Source organism: Haliaeetus albicilla, chromosome 17, assembly GCF_947461875.1.
Source record: "Haliaeetus albicilla chromosome 17, bHalAlb1.1, whole genome shotgun sequence".
In the NCBI taxonomy this organism is placed as follows: Eukaryota; Metazoa; Chordata; class Aves; order Accipitriformes; family Accipitridae; genus Haliaeetus; species Haliaeetus albicilla.
Window position 1 is genome coordinate 5,322,833 of NC_091499.1, and position 14,601 is coordinate 5,337,433.

Sequence of the window (14,601 nt, forward strand, 5' to 3'; positions counted from 1 at the left end):
ATCCTGGCATGGGGCTCCTGTGAGTTTTGGGTAGGAGTGACAGATAACTTTGCAGAGCAGGGGGCTCATGCTGTGCAAAGCAGTGCTCCTCAGCTGACTCGCTTTAACCCATGTGCAGTTTATTCATATAGTTCTCACCTGAATTGTGAGATGAGCAAAAACCTCTGCCTAGGCAGTGAATGCTAATCAGTGCCATGAGCTGAGGGCTAGTGAGCAGCCAGGTTTTTTTTTCAACTCCCCATGGTCCTGGGTCACCATGGTATAATGCAGGTATAATGCAGGTTCTTGCCTGTCATGCTCCAGAGCTCTACCACAGCAAATTGGTGTAAGTTTACCTCAAAACACAGGGGATGCTAGCTAATTTGGTATTCTTTATGGGCTCAGATTTTACTTATAGTATAAAAGTGACTTGCACTTACAGATAAAACTGAACCTCACAAAAGCAACTCACAAATACAAATTTAAATAGATGTAGATTTGCAAAACTTTCTGGTGTTTGCTGTTTCTGCCAATTTATATGTAACACATTGAACCTTGTCAGGGTACCCAGGTAGGTTCAGTTATCTCCCATGGGGCAGGTGTAATGGATTTGCCAGTAGTGGAGTCGTCGTCATCTTGAAGCAGAGACTGTCGGTGGGAGGGCAAAACAGCTCCCCGGGAATGAGAACTGAACTGAACACTTAAGAATAAATCCAGTTGTGCTGCTGCAGGCTCTTTTCCACAAAAAAAAAATTGCTCTGAAATCAGTTATACAAAAAGTTGATTAATCTGTTCCTGTTACCCAGTTTTAAATCCCGCTGCCGAGGAAGTCTTAGGGAATGGCTATTCCTACAAGCCACTGAAAGGAGATGCTTAGGAAGACATTAATTTTTGCCAGTGAGCAGATTTCTTCTTTTTTTTTTTTTTAACAAACAAATGTACCATTTACATTTTGACTTCTCTTCAAATGTTTCCTTTAAAATTCTAATCTATCAGCATCCTTTTCCTTGAAAAGAAAAAAGCTATGACAACAAATAATGATATTAACTGATGTCTGACAATGCACCTTAAGCTATCTGTGCTATTGTGGACCTAATCTTAATTTGACCTAGAAAATTATTATGAGGATTAGGAATGAATTTTCTGGCAATGCTTAAACAAACAACACGGTCAGCATTAAGCCCCGTGTTTAGATGTGTGGTTTTATTTTTTCTGTTTAGATGGTATATAACATTTTTAAAATAATAGAAAATGCTATTTAATAGAGGTTGACCTTTTGAAATAGTCGGTATGTATGGTACTGCTGCTCTAATTTCTCGGTTTAATCTGAAATTTTAAAAATTAAAGGATCTGGGAGGAATCTGACTTGGAGGAGGAATTGGAAATTAAACCATGTCTATGCAGATTTAGGCGGTAAGGAAAAGAAAAAGAGTGAATGTGAATTAAGTTGTCAAAGGTGTCCTGAAATAGAGAAATAGAATGAATTAGTCTATCACCCTTGGCTGTATAACCTTTCAGTCACAGCCTATACATGAATCAGTTCAGGGCATGCATTGTCTTTTGTTTTGTAATGGGGGAAAAAAAGAGTTTTGGAAGGAAAACAAAGAATTGTTTTAAGGAATTTTGGTAAGCTGATGTGGCTGAATTAAATAAGAAGCTGTAATGACATTGTCACTGTAGGTTGAATCTCCTATTTTTGCTGTAGCCCAGGTTTGAAGATGATACTTTTTGCTTGGCTTGTCTTTTGGCAGGAAAACTCAGGCACAGATTAGATGCCTGCGGTCTCTTCCTACAGGTAGTAACACTGAATTGATTTGAGCAATTCAGTTCTGTGAGTTCAAGCCTGTACCTGAGCATGGTTATCAAAGGTAGTGCTGTCATACCACCACTTCATCCCAGCTTACCCTGCATCAGGCAGGTAAGAGACTTTGAATAAGGGTCTTCCACATCCATCATGCTGTAGGGCATGAGACTTGGGAGAAATCTGTCTCTATGGAGACAGTAACACAACGACTAGAAATAATGGTTAAAGCTGGGAGCAAAAAGAATATTTTGATACTCTTGGTCAGTAAATTGAAAAGTCAGTGTCTACATATCAGTCACCATTTCACTGAAAACATCTGGCTTTGGTTAGCAATTGAATGACTGAGCAAATTGTTTGAATTAGGGTTTGGTTAAGACCACCTTTGGCTCTAAAAAAGGCTGTCCAGCAGATCTTTTATAGATATCGTAAGTTAATTTGTTAAGTACTGCTCTTGTCACAAAGAAAAATACTCTACAAAATCTCTTTTCATACAGAGGTCAGTTCATCATCCTGTGATGTCAGAGGAAGTCCAGAAGTCATATGTAAATCTGACAGTGCAGCACTGATGTTCTCTGTCTTGATGTCAGTAGATCCTCCTCAGCCAAGGCCAATTGTCAAAATGATCAGCTGGAGGAGGTGTTGGCTTTTTTAACAGATGAACTAAGATAAACACATTGCAAAATTACTGGATCATGAAGGTTGGATAGCAAAGATCTCAGCCACTACATCTATGGGATTGAAGGCCCAACTTAGGTTTTCTAGTGTGAGCATTCTTCTTGTCTCTTTCCAATTTTACTGTCACTATCGTCTTCCTCAGACGAGTCAAGAACAATCAAGTCAATCAGGGGTGGAGGATGGGGAAACAGAATATTGGTGGCAGCACAGCACTAAACAATTGACAGTGGAACTTGGAAATGATGAATACAGGAGCAATAGATAGCGGGGTGTTTCTTTACTGGCTCTTGCATACCTGTGTGCTCGAAGGGGTTCCTGTCATTTCGTTGTGCAGCAATGCTCCCCTGTCTTCCAACAGTCTTCCAGTCTGCTGCAAAATGGTGGGTGATGTTCTGTAAAACTGCCCTACAGGACCTTTAGGAACAACATGGTAAAGCCACTTGTGTGCCTCCCACTGGCATCCCAGACCATAGCTTCCTCCTGATGTGTGCGTTTACATTGTGTTTTTCAGACAGATGCCAAGTTACTTCACTTCCACTTTGCATTGATTGTCTCGGATCAAGGTTTGAACTAAAAGCTGTGGGGTAACGACAGCATGACGTTGATTTAGCCCAAGCTAAATAAAAGGCCAAACTTATTAGCTCCAGTATGTCCCTCTGTTGATGTGACTACATCATTTCTGCTTTAGTGCTTTTGTTTTTTGCCAGCTGGCCAGGAATATAAACAGAATATGCTCATGCCTGAATGGAAAGGAACATTGATGAGCTATAACAAGTTCGATGGGTGTTTGAGGGCAGACATTCCTTTTAGGAGCATGTGTCTCTTTCACCACAGTCTTCTCAGTTCTTAACATCTGATTTTTCTCACTAGTTATGAGAAATGACAGGCCAAGCTATGTCAATCTGTTGAAAAGAAAACCAATTCTGTGTGTGTGGATATATGTATTTGTATATTTATATATAGAAATCTTCCTCTTGTAAATGGTAAATGGTCAACAACTGTCTTTGACAAAGAATCTGAAAAATACTCAGTCCTCTTCACTCGGCAATACTTTACTGAAGATAAGACACACTAACATTGCAGAAGTACACAGACAACAGAAGTGTTTTAATTAGCTCAGTGTCAGCTGACCTCTGCACTGAAGCCCAGCAGAAGCAAGCATGTTTTCCTTACTGAGTTTAATTCTGGATGCATAGCCAAAGGCTACATTTAAGTTTTCTATGATCCCAGGAGAGCATTTTGTGGTCTGGAGTGCTGCTAGCTGAGGAAGGGAAAGCCTTGATTCCTCCCCATAAATCTTTGTTCTGATACTTTTTTACATATCTCACATTTCACCACGAGTTGAACTGCAGTCCTTTGACCATCACTTGAGTCAAGTGGTTATGTCAGTTTTCCACCCACCTTGTAGTTCACCAATTAATTCACATCTCTCTGATTTGGCTACAAGGATATTGTGAGAGACTTGGTTGAAAGCCTTGCTACAGTTACGTTAAACAACGTCTGCTGCTCTCCCCTTGTCTGCAGATCCAGAAATCATGTTAGTTGGGCACGATTTGCCTTTGGTAAAGCTATGCTGATGGCTCCCAGTCACCTTCTTGGCCTTCATGTGCTCAGGACTGCCTTCCAGAAGGATTTGCTCCATAACCTTCCTAGGGACTCAGGTTAGCCTTCCCAGTTGGTGATTTCACAGGTCCTTTTTCTTGCCCTCCTTGAATAGAGGTGTGACGTTTGCCTTGTCCAGTCACTGTGAATCTCCCTCAATAGCCAGGACCGTTTGAAGTGGATCAGACAGGGCCAGAGTACAAAATGTCACATACAATACCTAATATTGTATCCAAGACTCTTGCAATTGTATTAGAATCTCTTCTCCATTGTAACTTGGTTTTGATGTCTGGAGACAGTACAATGGATCTTTTCTGTTGTTTCTTTTATTTCCTAAATTAAATTCCAACTTAAAGCATAGGGTTTTTTCCTTGAATTGCCCTTTCTGTGCTACTGAATTAGGCTTGGAACCATTCTCTGGCTTTCTTCTTTCAAAAAACATGTTGTAAAACTTTTGGTTTAGAGGAAAGCTGCCTTTTCACCCAGGCATAAAACTGAATAGTATGTTTAATGCTTGGAATTTAACCTCTTAAAACTTGACAACTGGTAGGGTTGGATATCTGTGTGAAATTGTTCAATGATCTTAGGAAGTTTTACAAATGCAGGACTATCATACATGGATTAAGATCTAGAACAATTATTAGCAGGAAGATTACGGAGGAGCTAAAATAAGATGGTCAAAATCTAAGTATCAGATGCACAGTGTAGTGTGGCTCAGAGGATATTGGCAGTAAAATAATTTGCAAGGGTAAAAACTTCCTGAGATTACATAGGCAATGTTATCCAAAGCAAAGGCTGAAAGTGTGCTATAACTCAATTATGTATTTTTACTAGGACAACTGAATGGTAACTAGATTTCCAGGTAGTTTCCTACTGCCTTTCTACTATTAATGGATGTAAAAGTAAATAAACCATCAGCGTTTGATTCTCAAACTGTCAGATGAGCCTTTGGGGCAGCCAGAAAGGCTCTATTCGACTGGGGCTGGGTGGAGTGAAAAGCACCCTTAGGGGTGTGCAGTGCATAATGGAGTTGGTGGCACTGTCCTTCCCTGCAAAATGCCCTTTCTGACCTCAGAAAGCTCTTCTGTTACTTCTCAGAAGATACTTGCAGACACCTCTACCATCTAAAGCTGAAGCTGTTAGGCAGGTGAGATGTGGTGTGAAAGGCAGTATTCAGTACCTTGGTTTTGATCATGTGATCCAGAATTACAGTGGAACAACTTGATTAAAAGTGTATTTTCATTATTACTAATAGATCTGTATATTATTAAAGATGAAAGAACCGTAAGCGCTCATTAGCTTAATTGTTTATATTTTATTCCTTATAAGCTTCTCTTTGTTTGCTTTGTTTTCTCACATTTTCGTTTCTGAATAGGCAGGTTTATTGTATTTCTGAAGTCCTGCAGTATCTAGATATGCTGCAGAGAAACATATATTTTTACAGAGGAAGACTGTCTCTGCCAAAGAAACAGTTTTATTGTTGTGTGTTTTGGATATGATTACTTTAGATTAAATTCTTTAGCAAATTTTATTAGCTGTGATTCTCTAATTATCTGGCTTTACCCAAATATGCTGGTGTACAGGTTCTGCTTTTCTCTCTTATCTTGAATATGTAATTTGGAATACAAAATGTTATTTCCAGTTTTTTATTTAGAAGATATTTTTCTTATATAAAATTACATTTCCATGCACACATCTCTTATGTAAGAAAAGTATTAAATCATCCCATTAATTTGTAAAAAATGGTAATTTTTTTCAAGGGCCATTGTGTTTTCAGTGTGCTTAGAAGTAAATCTACAGTCTGGGAAGTTTTACATAACTTAAACCAGCCACGTTTGCTTTACACAATTGCTTCATTTATGCAGTTCATTAAAACTTGTTCAGTGCACAACTGCTGAATATAAATAATAACTGCAGCAGTAGTATTGATTACTTAGGTACCTGAGCTTGTGTCTACTGTTGGTTTAAAGCACTAAGAAACTTCTTTCCTGTTCTATCCGGAGAGGAAGGAGCTTTTTTTTCCCATCTTGTTTCCTGAGGATTGTTAATTCTGGATTCCTAAAACCATTAACTCCTTCTAGAGACTGAAACTCCTTGTCATTGCAGCGAACGTGTATGAACTAATGCAGTAATCGATGCTTGCACTACACTGCAGAGATTTGTTTTGATGACAAGAGCTCTCGTAGCCCTGTTTGGTGTCACCGGTGTTGAATGTTTGACGCTGCAGAATAATTTGGCTTAGAATCAGGACGCAAGGACCTTAGGGACTTCTCTTATATCGTCTCCTTCACACTGAAGTGGATTTTTGCTTGCATTACGGTTTTGCTACTGTTGCAGGCTGGAATTCAGCAACCTACTAGATGCCAGTTGTGCTCTTTTAACCATTCTCTTGCTGATGCTGCTATGTTTGCTGGGTTTCTTCAGTTTCTACTCCATACATTGCATTCAGGGACAGGTAAATAAGTGGCTATAGAGTGCTGATGTTTTAGATATGTTTTTGTATCTTATATTTTTTTAAATATATCTTTTTATAAACAGATTTCTTTAATGGTACAGTTTGAGTGGAGACACTGTGTCCTCTGAATGTAAAGTATTAATTGTAGCAAATATTCAGCTTAAGCAGAGAATAAGGAACCATTTTGCTTGTAAGTCTGTGTTTCAGTTATGTTTATACTTTGAAAGCTCATGTGTCAAATATAATTTGACATTAGTTATGTTATATGGCATGAGTTTTTAAACAAAAATCTGTAATTTGGAAGCACACATCAAAATGTAAATGTGTTTCTGAAAAGTAATAATAATATTTCAATTCCATTATGACTTTTGCATTTTGGAGAAATCATGGATAAAAAATTCATAAATTTACTTCAGGAAATAAATAATCATTCCTGTGTATTATTTCTCTTTGCTAGAAGACAATTGATGTGTCCTCAATCCCCTGAATTGCGCTATTGTTAATATCGTTAGCAAGTTCAGAATGAAATATGATTCTGTTACTTTTATTTTTGCATATTATTTTGGGGGAAAAAAATCATCAAACCCGTGTACATAGAACAAGTATGTTTGTTTAGCATAATATACAGTTATGGTTGTTATAATAACATATGGGTTATAATAAATGTACAGTTGTGCTTATTTTGAATGTTATCTCTGCATCATCATACTGATGCACGCACTTTCTGAATCAGGGAAGGACATCAGCCCTCTCCTTGGGGGGGGGGGGGGGGGGATAATATCTGTGTTTGGAATAAGGTCCTCAGCTAAATCGCTTAAAGGATCACAGGGGAAAGCAAGAGGAGGGATTGAAGATTGCAAGTTCCTTAGGGATTATGCAGTATGAGAATAACAGATATCTTTAAAATCTTATATCTAAGTAGATGATAACACTGTCTGTAAAAGTCTTTTTTGAAAAGTAGTCTCTTCACTAGAAGAATTAACCCTAAATATTGTGTGATAGAATAAGTCATGAAAGAGGTTTTATCCTCTCAAATATTACAGCTCTGTTAGTTAGCATATATTAAAAAATCCATGTGTGAAATTCATTTCTTTTAGCAGAGGTTAGAGGAGAGTTAAGAGTATACTGAGGGCAGAATCTGGAGAGATGCGTTGGAGAAAATGGGGTTGAGCAGCAATCAGAACAGAGATGGAACTGAAACAGCAGCAGGAATATCAGGAAAACAAGATGCTGCTAAGGTTGGGAAGAGACAATGGTCAGCCTTAGCTCTGCATGGAGTTTAAAGGATAAGACTGGAGAAAACCTTCGGTTAAGATCAAAGCCTTGCACTCTCTCTCACAGTTAATAAGTCAGTTGTTTATAGCTACATAAAGAAGGTAAACCCCTGTTTCTTCTTCAGGCTACTCACTGTGGTAGACAGCCTTAAACTGCCTTCCAGAGACCTCTTGCACATCCTGGAATAAGTAGATGAAGAAGGTGAAGTAGGGTGGGATTGAGAAGTATAGACCTATGACACCCTGCGTTGGCAGAGATTCAAGGCTGTGTTGTGGGCAGTGTCATACCGCAGCACGTCTCTAGCCTTTGGAATAGCATGGAATTGGGAGAATTAAAAGATATTTTAAAAATCACACTAGCCCCACATTCCCCAGTCCAGCTTTGGTCTCTCTTGAGAGCGTTTGACTTTTTTGTGTAACAGACTGTAGAGTTATAAAGGATTATTAAACCAGACCATCTCTATCTCTCTGGCCATTAAATTTAACTCATCTCTCCCCCATAACTACATGTCAGTTAAGCTAAATATTCCTCTCTGAAAATTAAACTGCGTGCTGCAAGGAGAGAACCTAAGAGACTGAGCTGTCATCAAGGTCACTGTTAAGTCAGGGCGTTGATTAGGTGCAAAGGTGCCCAGAAGACAAACCATGATACAGAGTAAAGCAAAACCAAAACCCACCACCAACAACAAAACTTTAAGTTCTCCACCAGTTTGACCTGTGGTGGTATTCGGTGGCAAGTAGTAGGCAAGGCACTTGAGCATGGCCTCTAGCCAACCCTGCTAACTCCTCAAGTGCAGGGTAATTACCAGGTGAACCAAGGTAATGATTTTCAGACAGCAGCCAGGTGTGTATGCTATCTTCTCCTGTTACCACTGTGATAGGTTATATCCACCTCATCATCTTCTGCACAGCTAGTCTTTAACTGATTGACTTTCTTTCCCTTTTTCTACACTTGTTTATCCTAGTCTGAGTGTGGAGCCATTTCCTTGTCCACTCTGAACTGGGTCCTTTTTTTCCAGTTCATTTTTCGAGTTTGTCAGGATAGCTTTGAAGTCCAGTCCTGGTCGCCTGTAACTAGCCATTCCTTTCTCCTTGGTGTCAAGTCACCTACAAATCTAAGATGTTTCTGTTTTATTATCTAGAATGGTAATTTGAGTGTTGACTATTACTATATTCCAGACAAATGTGACAGACCCTGCTTAATGAATGCTTTGGGGTTTTTTGTTACCAATTTTAGCGGTTTAGAATATGCTTTTCCAAATAGCTTTTCACCTTATGCTAGTTTCATTTAGACGCTTTTTCTCATGTGACTCTAACATGGCATGCTCATAAACAAAACTCCTGCTCAACTGAAGATATTTGACATCTGCTCTTTGTTACATATCTTACTGCAGTGGTAGGAAGTGAAATTGGGTTAATTTATTATTGACACTTTGGGGCTTTTTTTGGTTTTGGTTTTTTTTGTTGTTTTTATTTTTTTAGATCTTTTCTCTTATTATGCTTTAGCATTTTTTCAGGAACTGATATTAAGCTGACTGGTCTGTAATTTCTAGCCTCTCTTCCCCTCCCCTCTCCTTTAAGACTATGTGCTGTGTTTGTCCTTTCCCAGTTTTGTGGAACTTCATCCATACTCCACTAATTCTCAGGAAATAATTGTTCCTGGCAATGAGGTAGCTTCAGACAGGTCTGTAAGTACTCTAGGATGAAGTGAATTAGCATAGTGTATACTATATATAAACAGTTTGACCTTTTCCTGCTTTGGCATAACATCTAATTTTTATGCTACAGACATTGTTAACTTGTTGCTATGAGTTTTACTGGAGTTTATTTTTAGGAGAACTTATTTTAAAAAAAACAAAACAACTTAGCTGTCTTGTTGTCATTTGCTGATAGAGCCAAATGGTAGCAGACTCTTTCCATGGTACTCTAGAATGACAAATACTTGGTACTAGATACTAAGCACTAGGGATGAAATATTTGCAGAATGATCTCAATTGTTTTTACATTTTGCTGTTTGCATTAAATGTTGTGTGTTTCTAATTTTGTCTTGTGTGCTTCCTGGTACACTATCACTGTAAGTTACTCACTCATAGGCAGCTTTCCATTGATTGTTCACCTTCTTCTAGAAAATGAAACATTAATGACTTAGCTGGTCAGTCTTTGACTTAATTTCTCCTTCCTCTGTGTTGGGCTGGTTCTGCTTCTGATGTTGGTATTATTTCTTCAAATGCTTCCATGATTGCTGGACTCCTTTTGCTTTTGTGGCTGCTTCCTTATTTTCGCTAAGGTTGGGGTGGTTTTGGTTTGTTTTGGTTTTTGGTGGTTGGGTGGTTTTTTTGGTTTTGTTTGTTTGGTTGGTTGGTTTTTTTGTAGAAAGGTTTTGAGTGTTTCTTCTGCTCAGCTTCCTTCCCTTTTTAAAGATCACAAAGTTGATTCACATTCTTAATTATTTCCTCCTTCTGGTGGGATGCAAAGCTCCACAGGTCCTTTGCTGATTGCTTTCCTAGTGTCAGTGATCTCTCACTGTGCGTTCCAAGGATTCTTCCTGCAGTATTCCCCTCTGAACTGGAGAAACAGAAGCCTTCAAAACCTCTCGTTATCTTCAAATGCAGCATAATGGAGGATTCTGATGAATGCTTATTCAAAAAAACCAAACACAACCAACCGTCACCAGGCTCATCTTCCTGATTTGGTGCTCTGGAGTAGGTCCCCATCATGGTACTGCTGAAGTGCTTTTCTGTTTAATCACGATCCAGAGAATTTCATCTGCTGTATTTCCTTCCTGAAAGCTCTGTCCTGAAGCTCAGGATGACCAAGAGCCTTTTTTTCCCTCCTCAGACTTTTCCCTCCTCTTTTTCATTGTAACATTTGAGATGAATTATCTCCCCCAGTTTTCATGAAAATGAAATCATAACTTTGATTATGAAATATAATCTTCTTATTTCTCAAGGGACTTGTGCAGGTCTGCATGATTTGCTCTGTGTGTGTATGTTGGACATTTAACAGAAAAGTTCACTGTCTTTCTCCCTTCCGATTCCTGTGGTCCTGTGGATAACAAGGAGCCTTGCTCCCAGTTGCTGTTGTTTCTATCAACATGTTTATAAATACCATGTATTACCTTCTATATCTGAGCAGAAATGCCTTTCTTCTTTCCCCACAGTAGGAGGAAATCTGTGTTCAAATAAGCCTCTCTGGACATGGCCTGTTTTGGTCACCTTATTTGCAGTGGGTGCTAGCAGGGCACTGAGACCTCGCTGGGCATTGTATCCGTGGGACTTCTAAGGCATGGGGTGCTGTTTCACAGCCTTACACTTTTTTCTGGTTTGCTTATCCTTGTTAAAATTCCTATGTATCTACTGGCAGGGTAGAAACACTGTGGGGTTTGAGGAGAATTTATTCTCAGCTTTGATTTTGAATTATAATTTGTTCATAAATCAGTCTTTAACAAATATTAAGATAAAAAATATTCAACTGAATCTTTTTTAAAAGTATCAGGGGAAAAATACCAAAGAGGCCAAAATGAGAATACTACCTTTTGCAATTAATACCTACTCAATTGGTTTTAAATGTCAAAAAAACCCCCAACAGACCCCACACCCCACCAAAAAACAACAAAAACAAAGCCAGTACACACAACAGCTGAAAGCTATTTTGTCTATGTGGGCTTTTTAAAATACCTTCTCCTACCTCTCCATAAAAGGCAATCAAACCAAACCAAAAAAACCCAACCAACCAACCGAACAAACCCACAGGAAAGAATTGTGTTAGGCTGAAGAACAGCATGGCATACTTGAAGTGCTCGGAATTCCTTCAGAACAGCAGAAAAGTTATTAAGAGCTGGTCAGGCTTTTAGTGTATGGGATAGCTATGTATCCATCTCTCCAAAATTATGACACCATGTGACTTTTTGAGACAACTTGCTATACGTTTTGTAAATTTCTTCATACACTGAACAAAAACACTATCAAGAGATCAGGCCAAAGATAAAATAGTGTTAATTATATGAAACAGGAACTCAGATAAAACTGTTAACACAAGTTAGTGTCAATACTGAATTGGAATTAAATAGCAATAATAAATTTATTCAAAGAAGCTCTGAATTTCAAAAAGGAGATCTCCATCTATCCATCCACCTGCAGAATTAGCTTCCACTCAAGAGAGTAATCCAAGTCAGCAAAATCAGTACTCAGAGCTAGCCCTGAGATAACAAATTTTTTCTTTAATCTTTAAATACCACAGTATCAAAAAACAATTAAAATGTTTGCCTGCTGATTTGAAGCTTTTAGTGCCGCTAACTGTTTTTTCTGGATCCTCAATAAAATATTTTTAAGAAAGCTTTCAAAGAAACTTTTCAAATGAATGAAAGCTCACACATCTTGCTTAGTATTTTACATCTCTCCATCTCTACAAGTTCTTTAGCACTTGAAATGCTTTCTGAAGAGCTTACAGAACATGCTTCTGAGGGCCATCCCTTTGCGAGTCATATAATTCCTGAACTTACATGCTTACAGTAAGACTTACACATCCTTAGAATAATATTTTAGGCAGTCTCTGACATAAAAATAAACATCTAGCTGTTGAAGAGTTCATCAACCCTTTCCACTCTCAGTGTTTGAGTAGAAGGAACGAAATAATGATGGTTCAGGGATTGTCAGGAGCGGACTCCCTAGAGATTCAGGAAACTTAGAACAGCTTCCTTGTTACATACCTTGTGTCCATATTAAAAGTGTCAGAAACATTCACAAATCCTCAGTTTGTTACTTGACTGGATAGGTAGTGATTTTTGGCTTCAAGCTTCCATTGGCAAGGTTAGTAATCTTTGCTTTCAGTAATTTATAAAGCCTTCTAACAACCCTGAGATAATTCAGGTAGGAAGTCCGCCTTGTGAAACATACAAATGGGCCCAGTTGGTTTTGTTTTGGAAGGTCCCTTGCAAGTATACCTTTTGAGAAACCTTCTTGAGCCATCAATGAACACAAGTGTTATACTTTCTTATAAAAGAGTGTATGTGTAAACTGTACTCCTAATTAAAAAAAAAAAAAAATCACAATCCATAAAATAAAAAAGTCTTTCCTAAATAAATATCTGGATAAGAAACTCATGTTATATTTTAAACAGTCCACAGAAAATTCACCTTGCACCCTGTTAAAAAGAATATATTGAAAGAATTTTTAGTAATCAGCCACTGACAAATCATCCCTTTGCAAAATGAAAAATAATTGTGAATTTCCAAACTCTTGTAAAGAAACAACTTTGCAATATTAACTAAGGGAAAAGTCAAACGGATCTTCCTTTTCACTAGATTTAGTTTAATATTAGTGTCCTTAACAATCAAAATAATATTTCCCGAGTTCACTACTTCCTTGCCTAATTATTTCTGGTTTTCTTGTTTGCAAGTATCAATCAACATTGAAACCTGTGCTGTGCTCACAATGTAACTACCACTTTAAAAAAGATTTTTAAACTAAGGGGTTTGTTTCAAAATAAAATGCCAAAGTGTTCATTTTGTGTGAGAGAGTATGAAATGTCCTTATCTTCTAAATCAAATCCAATGCAATTATATATTTTCTGTACAAAATAAAACCTAAACTTCACAGTCATGTGGTGCAGTCTTCCCACATACTGCATGAGCCAGCCTGTCCTTGAACTGCATAAATGGTAAAACACAGACCTTGTTCAGCAGGGATTTAAGTTCTTAACTGTAGGCATCTGAAGTGGGTTGATTTGAGAGCAAGGAGATAATGAGCATTTTTGTGAAGCTTTCTGTATAAATAAGCAATAGGTAGCTCTTGAATTCTCTGCTTGCCACTTAGATGTGAAGGCTGTCTGTCAAGCCAGGGTACTCATGTGTTTTTTCTTTATCTGGTTAGTTAGTAGCTTGACTAGAATGATTTAAAGATACATTGTTTATACACTGAATTATTTTTCTGACATGATAAAATGATTAGCATCTTTTTTTTTTTTTTCTTGGGCGTAGAAGTACTTTCTTGCTTAACAATATGACCTATCACATCTGTAACAGCAGCCAGATGTTTTTGATGGCAATAACAGTATGCTGAAGACATTTACCAATAGCATGCAAAATGGTCTTCTAACTCATCAAAACTCAGGCTATGAAGGAGGAAGGCAATTGAGTTGATACATGGAGTTTCTTTTTTTTTTTTGTAGCTTTTCTGTAGGTTGATATGTGGCTTGTATTGATTTTTACCTTGGGAAACAATTGATCATTTCTATGAGATGCTGATCAAGTTCCATGGGGACTGTGGAAGACATCATAACAGAGGATGTTTCGGATCTCTGATGAGCTTTATTGTCTGTTTAGTGCAGGCTGTATGACTCTAAAAATTAACAAGGGTAAATACATAAATGGCTGTTGCATGTGTTAATTAGTGAGATCTAGTCCGACTATATAGGAAGCTAGTTTATGCTGTAGTTTTTGATGCAGCCTCTGAAAATAATTGTCTAAGTTTCCTAGTTATGTGATAGAACTGCTTTATTAATTAGCAGCTACGTGTTAGGCTCAATTAAGTGCCTAACATGGGCTGACTGACATTGTTAGACTGTCTGCTTCTTGTCTTAAGTAACTGCTGCAAATCTAGTGCATCTGGATTTGAGCAAAACACCAGAAGCACGTTCTTTGCTGAATATCAGTAGTCTCCGAATAGTCTGGATGGATTTGGGGAAACATCTTGGGGTATTTTAACTCCGGTATTCAAGACTCTTTGGAAATCAGCATGACTGGTCATACATGATAACGGACTTTCTCATATTTTGTGCTTGTTGTGGTTTTCAAGAGAGACAAGGCTGTCATT

The 14,601-nt window shown here is 38.0% G+C and overlaps 1 protein-coding gene across 50 annotated transcripts in view; it reads left to right on the forward strand.

The window, feature by feature from the left end:
- Positions 1 to 14,601, forward strand: part of RIMS1 (regulating synaptic membrane exocytosis 1) — a 338,964-nt gene that overhangs the window by 167,495 nt on the left and 156,868 nt on the right. The window contains exon 1 of one of the 50 annotated variants that reach the window (XM_069804662.1): positions 6,213 to 6,515. The exons of the other annotated variants lie outside the window; for them this stretch is intronic. Coding sequence (XP_069660763.1) covers positions 6,464 to 6,515 — 52 coding nt within the window. The 5' untranslated portion in view covers positions 6,213 to 6,463. Of the gene's footprint in view, positions 1 to 6,212; positions 6,516 to 14,601 lie in introns of those variants that run through there. 50 annotated transcript variants of the gene reach the window in all.